At 50.3% G+C, this 18044-nt stretch overlaps 1 protein-coding gene across 1 annotated transcript; it reads right to left on the reverse strand.

Moving 5' to 3' along the window:
• Positions 1-1222: 1222 nt before the first annotated feature.
• Positions 1223-9048, reverse strand: TFAP2C (transcription factor AP-2 gamma; the record flags this gene model as incomplete). Its single annotated transcript, XM_082773673.1, has 7 exons — positions 1223-1508; positions 3398-3539; positions 4887-5005; positions 5718-5940; positions 7176-7227; positions 7427-7903; positions 9001-9048. 7 exons carry the CDS (start codon positions 9046-9048, stop codon positions 1223-1225), a joined length of 1347 nt encoding a protein of 448 aa, XP_082629799.1.
• Positions 9049-18044: the final 8996 nt, after the last annotated feature.

An 18044-nucleotide genomic window follows, 5' to 3' on the forward strand; every position in this document is an offset into this window, starting at 1 on the left:
TTATCAGGTGAATGATGCACAAAATTATTGCTTTGTGAACATACACCTCAGATTAGATTTAATCTTCAGTGGCAAGAATTGAGATATTTTTTAAAAAACAAGTCTTAAATACCCTGTATAACATACCTGTGCATAAACCTAAAGATATGTTTAGCTTACCCATTACCTTTGAAATACTTACCAAAATTAAAATTTGAAACCCATTTATAAAAAAAAAAAAAAAGTATTAAAAAGTTCACCATTATTTACAAATCCGATTAAATTACACATAAATAAATATTTACATTCAACACACTGCTTCCCTTAGTACGCATAAAGCCTCCCTGGAAATATTTTTTGGCCTTAATAGGCAAAAAAAAAAGTTAAAAAAAAAAAAAAAAAGTTATGTGCCTATTCTTTCAAGTTTCCCCCCCAATTTAAAAACAAGACAATATAAATATGTCAATAAAGCTGCAATATCCTTAAACACAGAAAGTGAATTTTCTAAAAGCGTTTTCATTTTCATCTACTCCTTGTTAAAAAAACACCAAGATAATACCAACTGCAGCCAACATTACTGCAGTTTTTAAAAGCCTGAATATTTCCATAAAAATAAGCATGTCAAATGCCATCAGATAATTTTACGTTTACCAGGGTTTTAGTACTCTCCTATGGTAATCTGCAAGTAAAGGGAGGAAAAAAAAATAATAATAATCTTACTATTTCCAGGTGTTTATAAAAAAAATTTAATGTACATAAATCTATATACCATTATTTAATACTGCTTTATTGTTACTGTTGCATTAAGAGAGACCTAAAACCCTGATATTTTTATCTGATAACAAATTGACTTCCATCTAAAATCCGTATCTTAAAAGCTATACACGAAGCTGGTCACCTCTAGATACTTAGATGTGGAAAAGAAATCTAAATATATCTTTTTGCATATTTCCATCCAAACCCTTATAGCACCACTTTTACAGCAAAGGATGTCAATACACCTGTACCAAGTACTTATCTTCTGGTAATTGCTTCCACAGATAAGGGATACTGCAGCTTTTAGAAAGACTTGTCTCATGGATCCAGGAGGAGTGAAGATCCTGAATAAGATGATTTTTTTTCCTCGTTTTCCCTTTCTTATTAAAAAAAAAAAAAAAAAAGTACCCAAATTTCTACGTTCCCCCGGCAAGAAGATCCCAGTCTGTGTTAAGGAGGAAGAGTTTAAAGTCTGGTTTCTCTCCTTTTATTTCCTGTGCTTATCCATTTTATCGATGGTTTTGTTGGTTTCTGCAGGGCTCTGGTCGCCAGCGTTCATGTATGTTTTGTCTGCTATTTTTAATGCTTCATTTAGGTAGTTCTGGACGGATGTCATGGCAGCACAGATGGCAGCACTCCCAAAGCCATGTGTGATCAGGCTAAAATGAGTCAAACAACCCTGGATGCCAGGGTCCAAAATGGGACTAGGTCTTGTGTTTCCAAGAGGAGTTCTGTCCTGAGTGAGGAGGTCTGTGAATTCCTTACAAATCTGCCTGTAAGACACAAAGTGATCTTACTTTATACCGCAGTAGGAATTTGTGCACAAGCAAATAAAAATAATGGGAAAAAAAAAAAAATCCACATCAACTATTTGGCAGTTACGTGGGAATTAAAAGTTTTCAGAAATTCATTACTCCATCAACAGCAAGACAGCAGCGTTCACAGTCCAAAATTAAAGCTCATTTATTAGCATTAGCATCTGACAAACCTTCTGTTTTATCTGTGTCACACAAACACATCCTCACACTGCAGAATAATCTCTCCACCTCTGCTGTCTGGCTCGACATCATTTGCTCTAGATTTTCAGGCAGGGCTGGGATGTAGGGACTAGTTTCTGTGAGAACTTCCACAGCTGTAGTTATATGATTTAGAGAGACTAAAGCAGCTGAAGAGGAGATTCGATCTAGTTGTGCATGGTGTACGTACATCCCCTCTCTCATAGAGACCTAGGCCCTGATCCTGCAAACACGAACACATATGCCTGGCAAAACACGAATGGTTAATAACGCTCCAGCATATGTTGTTTGCTGCCTGTAAATCTGTCCCCTTGATGTGATTTCACTTGAGATGAGCAATCCTAACAGAATCATCACTTTATCAGAATTTCTCAAATCACAAACATCTTCCAAAAGATGCCTGCTATTAGGGTTAATAACAATACCAATAACAATCCTAAAGAGCCAAAGGGCTCATGCTCAGTAAGAAGCAAAAGGTTCAAGCTATGACAGAAATAATATATTACTACGAAATATAGTCTTGATAAAGGAGGTCTCTTTTTTCAGGGAAAGATGGATTAATTCAGCACCAGGAAGAATGTGGAACCCCTGCATGGGGCAGGATTTTGCTTGCCTAATCCAAGCATAAAGTCAAAACAACTCTTCTCATCAGTTTAACCAGGCTTTTCTCGGATCCTCTGCACAGTGACGGTGCTTTCAAAGGAAGAAACTGCACCAACCCAAACCAGAAAACACCTCAGACCAGGATGGATCATAATCTAAGGCCTTTGGTTAAACGTCAGTGTGGGAAGGGGACAGCGAGCTCTCCAGCCACTGGTGTAAGATAAGCACAGCTGAACACAGGTATTTCCTACCAGGGACCCATTCAGTACATGCTCTATTTACAGGTACAGTGTCTGCAGAACAGCTCTAACAAAGCTTCTCCTTTAGCCTTCCCTCCCCTGTTCACCAGGATTTACAGTAAGAATTTTGTTAAGAACAGGGACTTCTCCCATCTACTAAACATTGCTTTTCACTGAACTAAAGATCTTCAGCTTTGATACCGAAATGGGACTACTCACACTTTGATCCCTAGAGTCCCATAGGGGAATGCTGTTGCCAAAAAAAGCAGCTACAAGGACTCAGTGGGCAAGCTTGCCTTGCACCCGCTGTGCCCACCAGTAACTCTCCGTGGAGGTGCACGTGCCCCTGCCTCTCTGGGCTGCACACACGCAGGCAGGGCAGCCACCAGCTCCCAGTCCCATCCCAGTTCACACTCCCCTGCCACACCTGGCCCCCAGGTCCTCAGCCCTGTCTCACCCTAGGGACATCTTTTTCCTAGAGATACCGCTACCCTGGTAAAAGGCTCAGATTCTTTTTTCTTTTTTTACTACCGTTTAAAAGAAAAACAAACAAAACAAAAAAAAAAAAAAAGTGGTCCAAACTGCTTTAGAATTACCATACAGGGTTATTATTATTATTGGTTCAGACTAAAATAACTGCTGTCATAGTTGAATTCAAACCAAAACCAAGCAAGAATTGTTTCCTCTCCCTGATTAAAATTACACATGAAAATGTAGCAAACTGTCCACAACCACAGATACTCATGGTCAGACAAAACCACCTTTAAAAAAAGAGGGAAAAAAATGCAAAGCCAGAAAACTTACTTTGCAGCAAGAAGCATATTCTTCCTGTTTGCCATTTCGTTGCGGCCCATGTGTGGTCTAGTTAAATATTCGGCCACTGCTTTGGAAGGAAACTCTGTCTCGCATACATAACCGAAGTCACGGGCAAGATGTACAGCTTCACCTGGCATGGGCAGAGGGGAATAGTTATTAAATGTTGCAGTGCCTATTTATTATAAGGAGATCGGGGAAATTAAGCAAAGCAGAGGAATACACTTCAAGAATTTACTCTTTTAGAAAGGGACACTTATTTTCTACCATACCATTCACTACCATTTTCTAATCAATAGATCAGTGTTTCTTGATAAATTTGCATCAAGAAAAAAAACAAAAAACAACACTACGTGATGACAACTATGAAAAAGAATTCCCTTCCCTTTACTGGAAAAAGCTTTTCTTTTGTTTCTATGCAGATTCACTGCTTAGCAAGGACTAGAATTTAGCCTATAACAAATTTCCCACTGATATTTAAAAAAAACTTGCAACTAAATTCCACCCATGTAATGATTTTTAGTACATTTTCTAGCTCCTTTAAAACAACAATGTTCATATAAAAATAAAATTGGAAGTTTTATAACTACACAGCTTTTTTCATTAAGGCAATTCCATCATGCACAGAAACACTGGGCTGACATCATCAGGCTGTACCTGTAACACACACGTGTGCGTGCGCACGCACATAGCCTCTCGGGCAGCTCTTAAATCCAACTTCCAAAATAAGGTTTTAAATGGAAGTTGCTGTATTATTTCAGCTCATGCAGAAATGAAATAACAGCAAGGTATCATTGGATCATTTGTCATGTTTCAATTGCTGCTTCTACTTCTATTAAGTTGTACCACAACCAGGAGCTGCTTTCAACAGCAGCACAAAACATAACCCCACACAGCCACGTAAATACACCCTGCCGTCAGCTTAACTGAGAGGGTCCACATAGCATGTTACAGATTAAAGGGGCTCCAGTTTCCCATCAGGAAGTCAAAAGCTATAAATCTCACTTTATATGCTTGTTTATGAGAAAAGCTTCTGAGGATACCGCGGAGGTAAGGCCAGGCATCACAGGCAGCTGCCGTGGACTTCAGGTTTCCCAGTAGGGAACCAAACCCCACGATGTGCCGGGTTTCACCCCTTTCACCTTCCCTTAACAAAACCCCAGACAACCTCAGGAAACAGACTGGACAACCGTTTCGCAGAGCCCGGTGCCCAGGAAGGATTGATTGCATCCCAGCCTGTGGCTGGTACTCAGCACAGCTGGGAGACCTGACCGACAGCAGGGGGGTGGAGGAGCCCCCCCAAAGGCACTTCGTCAGGTACCTGCTGCCCTGTCCCCAGCACGCTCACTGTTAACTATAAACACACAGAACCCCCTCAATCGAGTTCATCGACTTCCCAGCCCTTCCACGCTTTGCCTGGAGGACAAAAGCTGTACACAAGGGAAAGGAAGTTTATTTTTAAGACACGTTCAAGACTGACCTTCCACCAAAGATGTCAATAGTGTCACATTTGCAGCTTTCCTTCTACCAGCTGGAAGGTTCAAGCCAATTTTATCCAGTTTTTCCCTTAATGATCTGCCACCATTTTTAGATTTGGCTCTGTAATTAGGGGGGAAAAAAAAAAAGGCTTTATTTATCTTCAGGGGACTTTTTTTGTTTTGTTTAAAAAGAAAAAAGAAAAAAAAAAAGATGAGAAATTCCAGTTACTGACATTCAATAGGGTTCTACTGGGGGTAAGATAAAAGACAGGCTCTCTTTTCAAGTGACCTACTTTTAAAATGCTTTACTACAAACCAGCCAGGATGAAACACAGCAGAGGTCAAAATCAAAATGTTTCAGACTGCACCACCAAAACCAGCAGCTGTAGAATGATCACAAACCAAATTAAAAGTGTGTGCAAAAAAAAGTACACGCAAAGTCTCCTTGTAATGATGCAACAAGATCATGAGATTTAATCCAAAAATCATTCCACGGGGAGACAGTTCGTCACAGGAACAAGAAAGCTCCACGAGCAGTTTTAAGAGACAAAAATCCGATTTTCAACAGCGAATGAGAATTGCTGTCAGAGCTGTTAATAGCACTTCTCCCCGAGAAGTGGCAGAAGTGCAAAGAAGTTTTATTTCCAAAGCCAATTAGGATTCAGTGTTGTTGGGCTTCTGAAAAATCTGAAGTTTGATAAAAGGCTTTTTCTTAGCTCGTCATTGTGCTAATCTGGCTGCAACCACACACACCAGGCGCAGGGGGAGGAAAAAAAAAGGATCGCGAACAACAGCCCCGGTGCGGCCGGCTGGGAGCAGGGGTCGCAGCCTACCTTCTGAGCACTCCTCCCAGCAGAGAGGCGTTGAGACACTCCGGGGGCGAGAGCCGTCTCTGAACCTCTGCTACTGTCACTTTGTATTTGGACGTGGAGCTGAGGAGGGAGAGCCTCCCCGGAACCGAACAGAACACTTCGTTGGGGTTTATGACCATTCCGATTAATCCATCCTTTTGGCAGGGGAGACTCAGAGCACTGTTTTTCGTTAAGGAAATGGGACCTGCAGGAGGGAAAGCAGGATTTTTAGGGAAGGGAAAAATAAATACGGAGTAGCAAGTGAATTTTCTTTGCACGAGGACAGACCGGGAGATGGGATTTCGTTTGGCACTAAACGCTCCCCACGACCCAGTCCCCAAACACCAGCAGTCCTCTCCACGCTCCCAGTCCAAGGAGCTGCTGAACACAACTAAACATACTTCTTAAAACAAAACCGGAAAAAAAAAATAAACAAACAGGGCACCCACAAAAAATAATAAAAAAAAAATGTGGCATGCAATTTAGCGGGTCCAGTCCTACAAAAAGCCCGGCAGAGCTGCACACAAACCCGCATCCTTCGGCTGCTGGCAGCAGCCTCCCGAGCCGGGGCGGGAGAAGCCTCCCAGCTACTGCCGGGCTCCCTCCTTCCACCTCACAGAAGGCGCCTGCGGAATTTAATCCCGGCAAATTCGTACCAGACAGCACAACAGGGCTGAAGAACTGAAAGCAAACCCCCGCTGGGGAACGGCTTCAGCGGCTGGGTGCATAGGGCCGGCAGGGGCTGGGCAGGGGGCACAGCCACGCACCCGTCCCGCAGCCGTCCCCCGCTCCTCCGTCGCCCACCCGCTGAGCCCCAGCCGGGGGCTGCTGGCGCCGGTGGGAAAGGGTTAAAAAGAGCCGAGGTTTGCCTTGGTCCCTGGAGGGGGCAAGGGCTTTGGTGCCGTATCTGACAGCGGAATAATTCTCCCATGAGCTAAACGCAGCAATCAGCGCTCTGCCAAACACTTCTGCTTTTCCTCAGTTAGGTTTTTGTTTGAAGTCTTCGGAAGAAACTTCCACTGATTTTTTTTTTTTTTTCAAAGCACGAATTTGTTTAAAAACAAAAGCAGAAAAAAAAAAAAAAAAAAAAAAGCAACCCAACCCTACAACGACCGTGCGCCTAAATTGAGTCAATACGCCCTTCCTCCTCGGGACCCCGGCCACAAAACCGCTCCGGTTACGGGTTATCCGAGCAGCCTCACGCCGACCAAGTCCCTTCCCGAGGCTGGGGAAGAAGTTAAAGGGCAAAAAAAAAAAAGGAAAAAAAAAAAGGAGCCCCCCGGGTGCTGCTCCCCCAGAGCCCACGGGCACGCTGCGGTGGCCGCGGCAGAGGGGCCGGGATCCCCCCCCGGGGGCTGCCCCAAGCCTCGGCCGCCCCGATCCCCGCGGGGACCCCCCCCCCCCATAACCCGAGGGGGCGGCGCAGGGCCCCTCACTGACCTTTCCTAATGACCGTCTGGTCATGCATTAACAAGTGTTGGTCCTCCACGTTCTGCAAAGAGAAAGGGGAGAAAGTTGTACACACCTCGAGACCTACAGGGCGGGGAGGGCACAGGGTTTGGGGCCGGACGGGCAGCGGCTGAGAGGCACCCCGAGGTGTGGGGCATGACTTTGGGGCCAGCAGGACGGATGAGGAGGGGGATAAGGCTCCGGCAGCCGGGGATAGAGAAGCGGGGGGGGACGAGGCTTACCTGCACCTCCTCCATCTGATGGGCCATGTCGTGGAGGCCCAGGTTGTCGGCCAGGGCGGAGGCGTCGAGGCCGTGGCCGTGGGGCAGCAGCAGCTCGGAGCGGCGGTAGGTTTCTCGACGGCCCCCGGCCGAGCCGCTCTCCAGGGCCGAGAGGTGCGGGACGAGGCCGGGGCGACCGTGGGGGGCGAGGCCGGCCGGCTCCTGGCCCTGCCGGGGGGGCCAAGCGCCCTGCTGCTGGCTGGGGGGCGGCGGCGGCGGCTGGTGCAGGGGGTTGATGGAGAAAGGGTCCCCGAGGTGGGAGTAGGGGTCGCTGGACTGCGAGTAAGGCAGAGGCTGGTAGGGTGGGGGGAAGTAGGGGGGCTGGAAATCGGAGGCTCCCGAGTGGGAGAGCGGCGGGGCCGGGCTGTACAGGTGCTGGCTGACCGCCGAGAGGTGCGGGAGCCGCGGGTTGCCGTTGCTGCTGCCATCGTGGCGGTCCTGGAAGGCAGACGGGGAGGGGGAGAAGGGAGGCGGCGGTCAGTGAGAGGTGAGGGCTGCCGGGTCCCGGGGGGCACAGGGAAAGCCGCCCCGCTCCTAAACGGGGGCTCTTCCTTTTTTTTTTTTTTTTTTTTTCTCCCTCCCCATGCAGTTCGCGTAGGAAATGAGCCCGGCTCGCGGGGAAGGGGTTAGGGACCAGTTCCCACCGCTGTCCTCACCACGAGGCACTCAACTTCTCCAAAGAATCATTAAAAAAAAATAATAATCCCAGTCAGCGGCGGGGCCCGGTTTAGCCAGCCCCACGCTGCCCCCATGGGGTGGCGGCTCCGAGCCCCGGGCAGGGCCCCCCCACGGCCGACGGCCCCGCTCCTCCCCTCGCCCCAAAGCCCGGCAGGCACACATTAAATGTCCACACGGACCCGATCATGGGGTCCAGCGGCTTCTGGTCGGTAAAATATCACCGCTGGGTGATGAGAGGCGAACGAGGTCCCAGCGAGGCGTGAAGCGAGACCTACAGCTCGCCTGCCGGAGCCGAGGGGGGGGGGCACGGCCGTATCAGAGCCCAAAACCCGAGAGAGCAAACCCTACAGGGGGTAGGAGCCGCTCCCACCGGGGATAGAAACGTGGGGAGGGCGGCTCGGGACGGCTGCAGCCCTGCCTCGGCTCCTACCTGCCCCTGCTGCCCCGAGGGGGCTCTCCGGTTCAGCCGGGGCTCCCCCCTTCTGCTGGGGCTCCCTCCTTTTACACGGGCACCCCCGCTTCTGCCCGGGGCTCCCCACTTGCCCAACTTTTACTTTTCCGACTCGTTCCACAGGGCGCAGCCCTGCGCCTGCAGGCGCGGCTGTGTGCGTGCGGGGAAGGACAGGCTCCTTCCTCCCGGCTGGGGATGCCGGGGTTTTTCCCCTTTTTCCCCAGGACTCGAGGGGGGAAAATGGTTTAAAAAAATAAGCAGAGCAAAGAAAAGCAAAGCAGAGGCTCGGGGAATGGAGGAATCTCGGCTGGAGGCGAGCAGGGGGCGCGCAGCGGCCGGGGGGCTCGAGGCTGCCCCCACCGCCCCCCCCACGTTGCCCACCCGCCCCCCTCGCCGCTCTTCTCACCTCGCAATCCTCTTCATACTTGACATTATCTGCTAGTTTCCACAACATGGCGTCCAGCCTCCAACCCAGGTGTGCGGTGCCGAAAAAAAAAAAAAAAAAAAAAAAAGCAGCCGAGAAGCTCAGCCCCCCCCCACGGGCGGTAAATCCACGTCGGCGCTGGGGAAGAGGAGCTGCCCCCCGGACGGAGCTCAGTTGTTGGCAGGCATGGAGGCTGCCGACGGACTAACCCGCCGCTCTAATGGTCACTCGGGTTTTTTTCCCTGCCCAGACGCCCTTAATGGCAATAGATTATCATAACTCCTCCCCAGGGATGGCTCGGCACCCGCGGCCGCCAGCCACTCAGGAGGGAGCGCGCAGCCCCCGGCCCCTCCTTCCGCGCTGCGCTGCGCCCCCGCGGGGGACGCGCGGGGCTGGGGGCACGCGTGGGCACCCCCCGCAGCAGCAGAGCCGCCCCCCGAAGTGCCCCCACGCTTCTTTTTATTATTATTTATTTTTTTATTATTTGTATTTATTTTTTCGGGGGGGAGGTGTAATGGGTGTGGATTTATTTTTTCTCCACGCACACGCGTGGAAAGGATTTGTTGCGATCCACGCGGGGAGCTGCAGCGCCCGTACCCCCAAAAAGTGCCACGGGGCCGGCGGCTTCTGGGCGAAATAAATCGGGAAAAGTTCTTCGCCGGAGCGTCCGAGCGCCAGTCGGAGCGTAATTTGCATAATTGTCAAGAGTTTTGACTTACTGATTACAACTTGTAAGCTACCGATGTTTAAGGTATAATTTCCTTAATTAGCCGGCGAGATTATTGCAGCTGCCTTGGATCCCTCGTAGGTAAAGCAGCCCTGATTCAGCGTCCCCGATGCGAGGCGGTGCGAATCGCGGCGCTGCTCTCCCCTCGTTGTTATTTCAGCCCTTAACGAAAACCTCCCTGCCCGAACTTCTCGCCACAACTCGGGGCTGGGGAGCCAGGTGGGAGGCGAGCCGCGTTTTGGGGAGCTGGAAGCACGCTTTCATCTGTGCTCCCCAAATGCTGCCCTGCCAAATTGCCACCTTTCTGCAGCCATTTGATCTGCGCGCTTCTGTGTGTCAGACAAAATGAACATCGTTTGCAAAAGCAACGACTTCTCCCAGTGTTTTAAGGTGCATCCGGATCGCTGCTCATTTACATGAGAGGAGCAAGTGTTTGTTTATTGTGACAGGGACAAAGGCTGACCCTGGCCGGGGCTGGCTGCGGAGATGTCGGCTATCTGTGTGCCCGGGGAGCTGCTGGTAAAGGCCCGAGCAGAGCCACGGTTCACCCCTCAAACTACACCACCCCCCTCCTTTTTTTTTCCTGAGCATTACAGAAGAAAATAATAATAACAATAATATTAAAAAAAAAAAAAAAAAAAAAAAAAAAAAAACACACCTACCCACCTCCCTCCGACTAAATGAACGATCTGAAAATAAAGCGAGGAGGACGGGGGTGCTGCAAGTAACTGTTGGAGGTGTTATCTGCCTTATCTAGCACGCAGGTGCTGATTTGCAGCCCTCGCATTAAGCCCATCATCAGCAGGGACTCCGCATTATCATTTTTGGTGGAGTCTCTATTTATTTTTTTAACGACGGTGTTTTTCTTCCAGGGATGTTTCTTTGAAATGCAGTTCGCGACGATTATTAGCGAGTGTGCTCGCGCTGCTCCTGGCGTCATTAAGACTAGGAATCTAAATAATAAAAGACAGGGGGAGCTTAAAGTTCATTTGTATTAAAGGGACAAGATGGATTTAAACAGAAACGAAGAAGGGGGCCGTCGAGCTTCCCAGGTTTGGGAAGATCAGCTCTCCTCCTCCCAGAACCGTCCCGCACTCTGTGTAACAACGTCGGAGATTTTTGTCGGAACCTCGGATTTTCCTTCTGCTCAGAAACGTCGCGCTGATTTTCTCATTCCTGAGCATTTTCAAAGTCTGAACACCTCCGTTTTGTTTATTTTGGTGGCCAGGAGCGCGCCGATGAATCCAGTTTCTCCTTATTTGTTTACACACATATATCAAATACATATAAATAGAGGAGTGGAAGAGGATGAGGGGGTTAGAAGAAATTATCTAAACAAGGCGCCCGAAATAACCACTTGGCTTCCTCGAAAACAAACCAAGAAAGCAGACGAGGAGCTAAAAGCAGGGAAAGGCGCTACAAACTTTCCCAGACATCACTCCCTCCTCCGGCTCCCCTCGCAGCGCCTGGGGGTTCAGGGGCTCCCCCTGCACCCCCGGTGCTGCCGTCGAAGGATGCTCTGCGGCAACGCTAGCAAACGGCCCCCAGCCGGGCACCTCAGGCCCTTTCTTGGGGGATAGGAGAGGAAATAATGCTTTGGGAGCGCCCCCTCCCCGAAATGAATCCCCTGCATTGTTGCTGAGCCCGGGGTTGCGGCGGCCTCCCCGGGGCACTGGGAGCCGAGGAGCAGCCATGGAGGTGGCTCCTGGCAGGTGGCAGCTCAAAAAAATACAAGTAAATAAAAATAAGTGCCCGTGTTTTGCGGGCATCGTCTATTTCCGAGAAGAAGGGGCCTCTTACATCCCGGAGGCTGCCTGCTCCCGCACACCTCTCCTTTTACGAGGCTGCACGGTCCCGTGGGGGCCCATAAAGCACCCCAGGTGTGAACGCGCTCTCGGGAGGGGAGCCAGAGCCCGCTGCTGAGCCCCTGTCGCTTTCAGTAGTTTTCCTATTTGGCAGCAATTACAGGAGAGCGTGGGGATGCTAATTAGCTCCATCCCTCTTCCTCTAAAAAAAAAAAAAAAAAAAAAAAAAAAAATTATTTAAACGCATGCATATCTGGATCCCTAACGAGGCTGCAGCAACCTGTCCGGATTGTCGCCTCGGCTCCTGCAGAGCTTTACAAAGGGAGCCGCTGCCCCGGCCCCCGGAGACTTTCCTGTAACTTCCACACCGGGTCCGGGGGTGGGGGGGCAAGAAGGTGTCGTGTATCGTATGTCGTGTGTCCCATGTCGTGTGTGTGTGTCCCTCTTTTCCCCCCATCACCCCGCGGGGCTGCCAGGGACAGGACCCCACCGCCCAAAGCCCCCCGGAGAGGGGAGCAAAGCCACCCCCAGCACCGGGAGGATTTTTTTGGGGTCCCCCCCATCGTATATTCGCCCTATATTCGCGGTCCCCGCCCCGCAGACCGGCTCCCCCCGGGCCGCGCCGCCGCCGGGATATTTTGGGGCGGTTTTGCGCCGCTCTGCTGTTTCCCCTCCCCTGTCCTCCCCCTGGGGGGGGGCCAGGGAGGCATTCCCCGTGGGAGCTTCCCTGACCTGCAGCAGCCTCTTCCTCGCCCTTTGCCCCCCCCCCGAGGGAGGGCAGCGGCCGCCCGAAGGCTCCGGGCTCCACCGCCTGATCCCAGCGGTGCCCCGGGGCCCCCCCAGGAGCTGGCAGCGGTTTTAACCCCCCCCCTTCCACCCCAATCCCTCCCCGGGTGCGCAGCGCGGCTCTGGGCATCCGCCCCAGCACCACAGGGGCAGCCGGAGCCCCTCCGGCACCGGGAGCATCCCTCGGCCCCCGGCGACAGCAAAAAGCAGCCGGGGGGGGGGTGACGGGGATGAGCCGTCGGCTGCCCTCGGCCTGCCCCCGCTTGTGCAGGAGGAGAGGAGAAAGTGTGCCCACGGCAGGGCTGCTGCCTTCCCTGGGCATTCCTCTGCACCTCGGGCTCCTCATCCTCACTTATGGGAAGAGGTAACGGTCCCTCGCCAGGCTCTGCCAGGGAAAAGGGGGGGGGATCAGCCCCAGGACCTTGCATCTCTGCCCAGGGATCCTGACAGACCTCCTGGAGCTGTGACATGTTGCCTGCAGTGGTGCGATCGCTCCTCGCTGGAGGGATATTCTGCTTTATTTTTTTCATTCCCTCCATTTTCCATCCAGCGGGAGCAGCAGTGGCATCGGCTCCACTGCTGTCAGCCAGAGCGCTGCTCCGAAGGAAGTTGTTGCTAGACCGTGTGTGTAATTGGGCTCAGGTCGTTAGAGCAGGAAGCAGACTCCACATTAAAAAATAAAATCAGGACACCACAATGCTGACTGTGAAATCAAGATACATATATTGAGTTATGCTCTTTTCTGAAAGCAGGAAGAAAAACAGCTTTTGGCACGATGCGCGTCATTCATACTTTAAAAACTAAAGCTGTGATGGGTTGTACATTCCTACAGCTAATTGCTTATACTACAAGAAGAATAAAAGCTCCAGTACCACAAAAAGAAAAAATCCCATAGGCAAAACCAGCAGAAAAGCAAATATTTCAAATACAAGCACAGAAATGAGCTGAAAAAAACATTGCTCAGCGCAATTCAGGCTGCAGCTGACACGATTCCTTCAATACAAGCCTGCCATTCCTTTTGCCCTTTCGGGAAAAGGAGCAGGCATTGTCACCAAGCTATATTTGCGCTGTAAAAAACATGTCATTAGATGCTCTCTTTACCCTTTCCTCTGCTTTCAGGGCATATGCAGACTACACGATCCCTTAAATGATGCACCATGTTTTAAGGAAACAACTGCTGAGGTGAAGGTTTGGGGAAGGTTTCTCCACTGATAGAGATGGGCACCAGTACCAGGGGTCTTTTCCATCTCATCTTGGAGGGTTCTGCAGCCTGGTACTCAGCAACTGTTGTTTTTAAATTATCCACCCCTACACACACGTATGTATACACACACATCAGGTTTTAAATCCGAACAGATACACCAATTAAACTTTAAAAGTTGGTTCTGAAGACATACCAAAGGAGTTTAGCAGAGATTCAGCCAGTACCTGCGCATAAGAAAGGAATTTACAGAACAGCTCACCTTTTTTCTACTTACCTTTCACTCTGCAGTCATCTTAAAGGGATGATGAAATCAGAAAACTGACCTCGATGTCAAGAAAATGGGTCACGTGGGTTGAAGCTGAAGATTTTGCCCGTGGGCAATTTAAATAAGCAAAGAAAACAAATTCACTTACTCTTTTACTTCTGTAGTCTAGATTCCTGAAAACCTCTAATCCCTCTAAATAGCCAGCCTTCCTCAGAGTCCTCCACCCAAACCTGGCTGCATAAAATCTGAAATGTATTGCACACAGAGGAAAAGCATGGAGGGAAAAAAAAATAAACTTTTAGGGACAAATACAAAGAGCCCAAACCCTTTGACTTTTTTATTGCTTAGCAGCAAAGAAGAGCACAAGGCCACTCTTTTCCCTTGTATATCCCCATGAATAGATTACTGCAAGTGTTTGCTTAATTGTGATGCACTGGAAAACACAGAGGTTTTGCTGGCACCATGTTTCCTCCTTTGTGGTGTTTGCCCATTGCTGATAGCTGGTGAGCTGCAGCACTGCTACATGGCAAGGGGAAGCAGAGCTCTGTGGGAAAAAAAAAAAAAAAAAAAAAAAAAAAAAAAAAAAAACTGCTGGCAAAAATTACATCAGTCAAAACTCTACACCTAATGCACTCTGTCATTTATAATCACACTAATAAGGCACCAGTGAAAGGCTGTCAGCATTACAAAATATCAGGTGCCAGCAAAAGAACTCCAAATTCTTCCAAACCTGCTCCAAGCTGCATTCTCAAGGACTGGATTTTGCAGGTGTAGCTGCAGAGACAGGAGTCCGCAGCGATGTTGCATGGTAACTGTAGCAAACATCTGCACGGGAAGATTTTTTTTTTAATAGCTCTACTTTTTCCAAGCGAAATTATTTGCAAAACTTCATGCAGTACTGTTGCTGCAAAGACACAAAGGAGATACTGCAAGGTGTAAGCATTCACACCACTTAGAAGCCTCTTATCTCTGTTCCCCTAATTGCATGCAGGTATGATTGCAGAGGGACACAGATTTGGGATGTCCCTTCCACTAAAAACCTCCTTGCTATTCAGTAACACAATGGAGGCAACACTCTGTGGGTGCTTCAGTCCAACTCCAAATTCAGGCAGCCTTTCAGGCATCTTTGGCTTGGGATTCATCATCTCTTCTGTCATCCCCTTTCCTGCACACATGCACTCATGCTCCAAGATGTCCCATCCCTGCTGTTGTTACCGGAGTTTTGCACGGGAGCAGCACTGCAATCAGGGAGCCGTGGCTCTCGTGCCCAACTCCCAGCTCTCTCTTTGCCTACGCTAAATTTCTACCTGCTGGAGTAAAGTGCCCAGCACACAACAGTCTTGAGAAGCCTAAATGCAGTAAAAAAAAGGCGTTTGCTAGATTTCCAATCTCTGCCAAAAGTGTTTCAGGGGAGAGCCAGGTGTTCCTGTCCCGGTGGGTTTAGGAGCCCCTGTCCTGATGCCACCCAGCAGTACAGTTCCAGCAGCTTTGGATCTTTTACCACTAGTACAAAAATCTGTCACTGCAAAGCACGCTGCTCGCACAAATTCACTCTCCCAGTACCAATGTATTAAAAAAGATGTGGACATTATCTTGGAACTGGCAGCTTTATGCCGCATGAGATGCCTTTTGCCCACATCTCTGCATCCAGATGTGGTCCACCACGCTGTCACCAAAACAAACTCCCCAAAATGGTGATACCAACACTGCCTGGAAGCACATGCATGGGCTAACTCAGCAGGAAGGCAGCCATGGGGAGTGCCTGGTCCAGATGAAACCTGTGCTGACAACAAAGTGGTCCAGGGCACCAAGATTAACAGCCCTGGCAGCATGGTCTTGGACTGCAGCTGCAGGAAGGCAAGGAGGGGACGTGAGAGGAGCAGCTCCTTCCCTCTGGGCACAGGGGAGCCATGGGGAAAGAGCCCGTCGAGGAATGAGAGGGAACTCTGAGGGCAGGGAAGAGTTCTCACAATTGGTGGTGCAAGGCGGCCGGCTGCCTTGGAGTGCCAGCCCCGGTGCCGAGAGGCAAGGAGCAAGGCCACCACTTCCTTGTCCTCGGCTGCATTAGAATTGAAAACAATCACAGCAGCGAAACAAAACCAGCTCAGCTGAACAGATGCAAATCCAGCGGCAGACATGGGCTCAAACCAGGTCAAGCTGCACCCATGCAAATTACGGGTTACCCCGGAGCGCGCCGTGTCCGCACCGAGGGCGGTGCTGGGGCGCTGCCAGGCTGACCCAGCCGCAGCCCGCAGCGCCGGGCAGCGCCTGCCCCGGGCAGCAGCCTGGCAAAGAGCCCGTGTGGGCACCACTGGGCTCTCACAGCCCCTCAAATGCATCTCTCCTCAGAGGCTCTGCTGGTGTAGCCACCCAGCGAAGCTGCAGAGAAAAGACAAACTAGCCCGAGGGGAGATTTGCTAGTATAGCTAGACCGATAAAGCACTCCTCTTGTGTAAACACAGAATACACCAGCTAAAGTGCTCTTCTGTCAGCATAGCTTATCCCAGCATAGTTTTGCCAAAGGAATCCTTGCTTGTGTTTCAGCAAGACTGTAAATCTGTTGGAGCGTGGTTAGGAGCTGCTTGGAGCAACAGCATCACGAGCAGCACAGATCTCCACACCGGGTCAAGTTTGCTCCCAGGTTTCCAGAGCACAGTGCTGTTCTGGCAGGGCAGGTGTCACCTCCCCGTTCCCAGCCAGCACATAAAGCCACCGGAGGCACAGCAGAGGCCAGAGAAACGTGGCCAGGAGGCCAGAGCCCCACGGAGCCCCCAGCGTGCTGGGAGCACCCAGAGCCTGTCCATGCCCAGGGCACCAGCTGCCACTTATGCCTGTGGCTTCTTCCAGCAAAGAAAGCCAAACTTAATCAACCCCACCGTGCCTTCTGGAGACTAAACCTGGCCCTGTTTAATGGTGGTGGCATGTAAATAGTCACAGGGAGGCTTTGCAATGAGTGGGATAGAGGGATGGGTTTGCACTGCTGCTGCACAGCTGGTTGCCAGTGCCAGCTTCCCAGGGGACCATGTCAAAGAGCTGCAGTCCGCTGACTTGTCTGTATCAAGCTGCCTGCACTAACTGCCAAGGGGAACGCTCCGAGTACTTGCTTTTTTAAACCCTGAGCCTTCCCTTCCTAAAAGTCATGCCCTGTCTTCTCTGTGTAATGTGTTGTGCCCCTAAGCCTGGTCAGTAGTGAGGACGAGGATGTGCCTGCACACAGGCATAAAAATGAACACCTTCAGGTGCCGCCTCAGACCGACTGAACGTCTGCCACACTCTGTTGGTCTTCACCAGTGCTGCACTACCCACACATGTAAGCACCATGCCGTCTTCCTGTCCCAAAAGTTTGGGGATGCACTATTTCCTTGTTTATAGTCAGGCGGCAGGAAACCCGGAAATGTAAAGCATATCTACAAGCTACAAACACCTCCAGTTCGCCCTGCCCCTGCCCCAAGCTGGCCAGATGTGATCTGGGAGCTCCCGGAGCCCTCGCAGCGCTTGAGACACCAATTCCTGACTGGAGCAGGCTCACTGGCTCCGGCAGAGCAATGGCTGGCGGCCTCCCAAACTCGCTGACACATCGAGCCAGTTCAGAGCAGGAACAGAGAAAGCTCCGGTCTCTGCAGACATGCCCCTAAGGGTCTTGCTCAACACAGGAAGTCTGTGATGGCGAAGAGGTGATGCCGGGTCTGCTGAGAGCCGGGCTGCCACCACCTCATCTCGTCCCTCTCTCCATCAGCTGCCCATCCAACATGGCAAGGCCCAGCCAGGGGCTGCTGGCACCATTGCCCCGCTGAAGCTGCAGGTGCGCGGTGGCACACAGCTCAGCACGCACGCACCCCATCGGCAGGCTTGGACCATGCCGGAGACCTCCAGGCTCCAGTCTCAGGACAGCCTACGTGAAGCATGCAATTGATGCTCCTTGTAATTTCACTGTAGCTGGTGCCATTGCAAATGCCATTCTTATCTACCTAAGTACAGATCCTCTCTTGAATTGTTAACAACCTAATGTAGCAATTTGTTACATAAGCTCATTAGGTTTTATAATGCATCTATGTTAATAGCAGCATAAATATGGAAATCTTTATTCCAAACCTGTTTCTAAAAGCATTAGCTGAGAAACTTGTCTGAGAAAAAGCAAACATGACCCAGGAATACCCAGGCACTTTTTCAGAGCTCAGATAGCACCATGATGGACAGAGCATGAACAGGGGTGTCAAGATGCCTGAGGTACTCTCCACT

This window comes from Aythya marila, assembly GCF_965140915.1.
Source record: "Aythya marila genome assembly, chromosome: 16".
Taxonomy (NCBI): Eukaryota; Metazoa; Chordata; class Aves; order Anseriformes; family Anatidae; genus Aythya; species Aythya marila.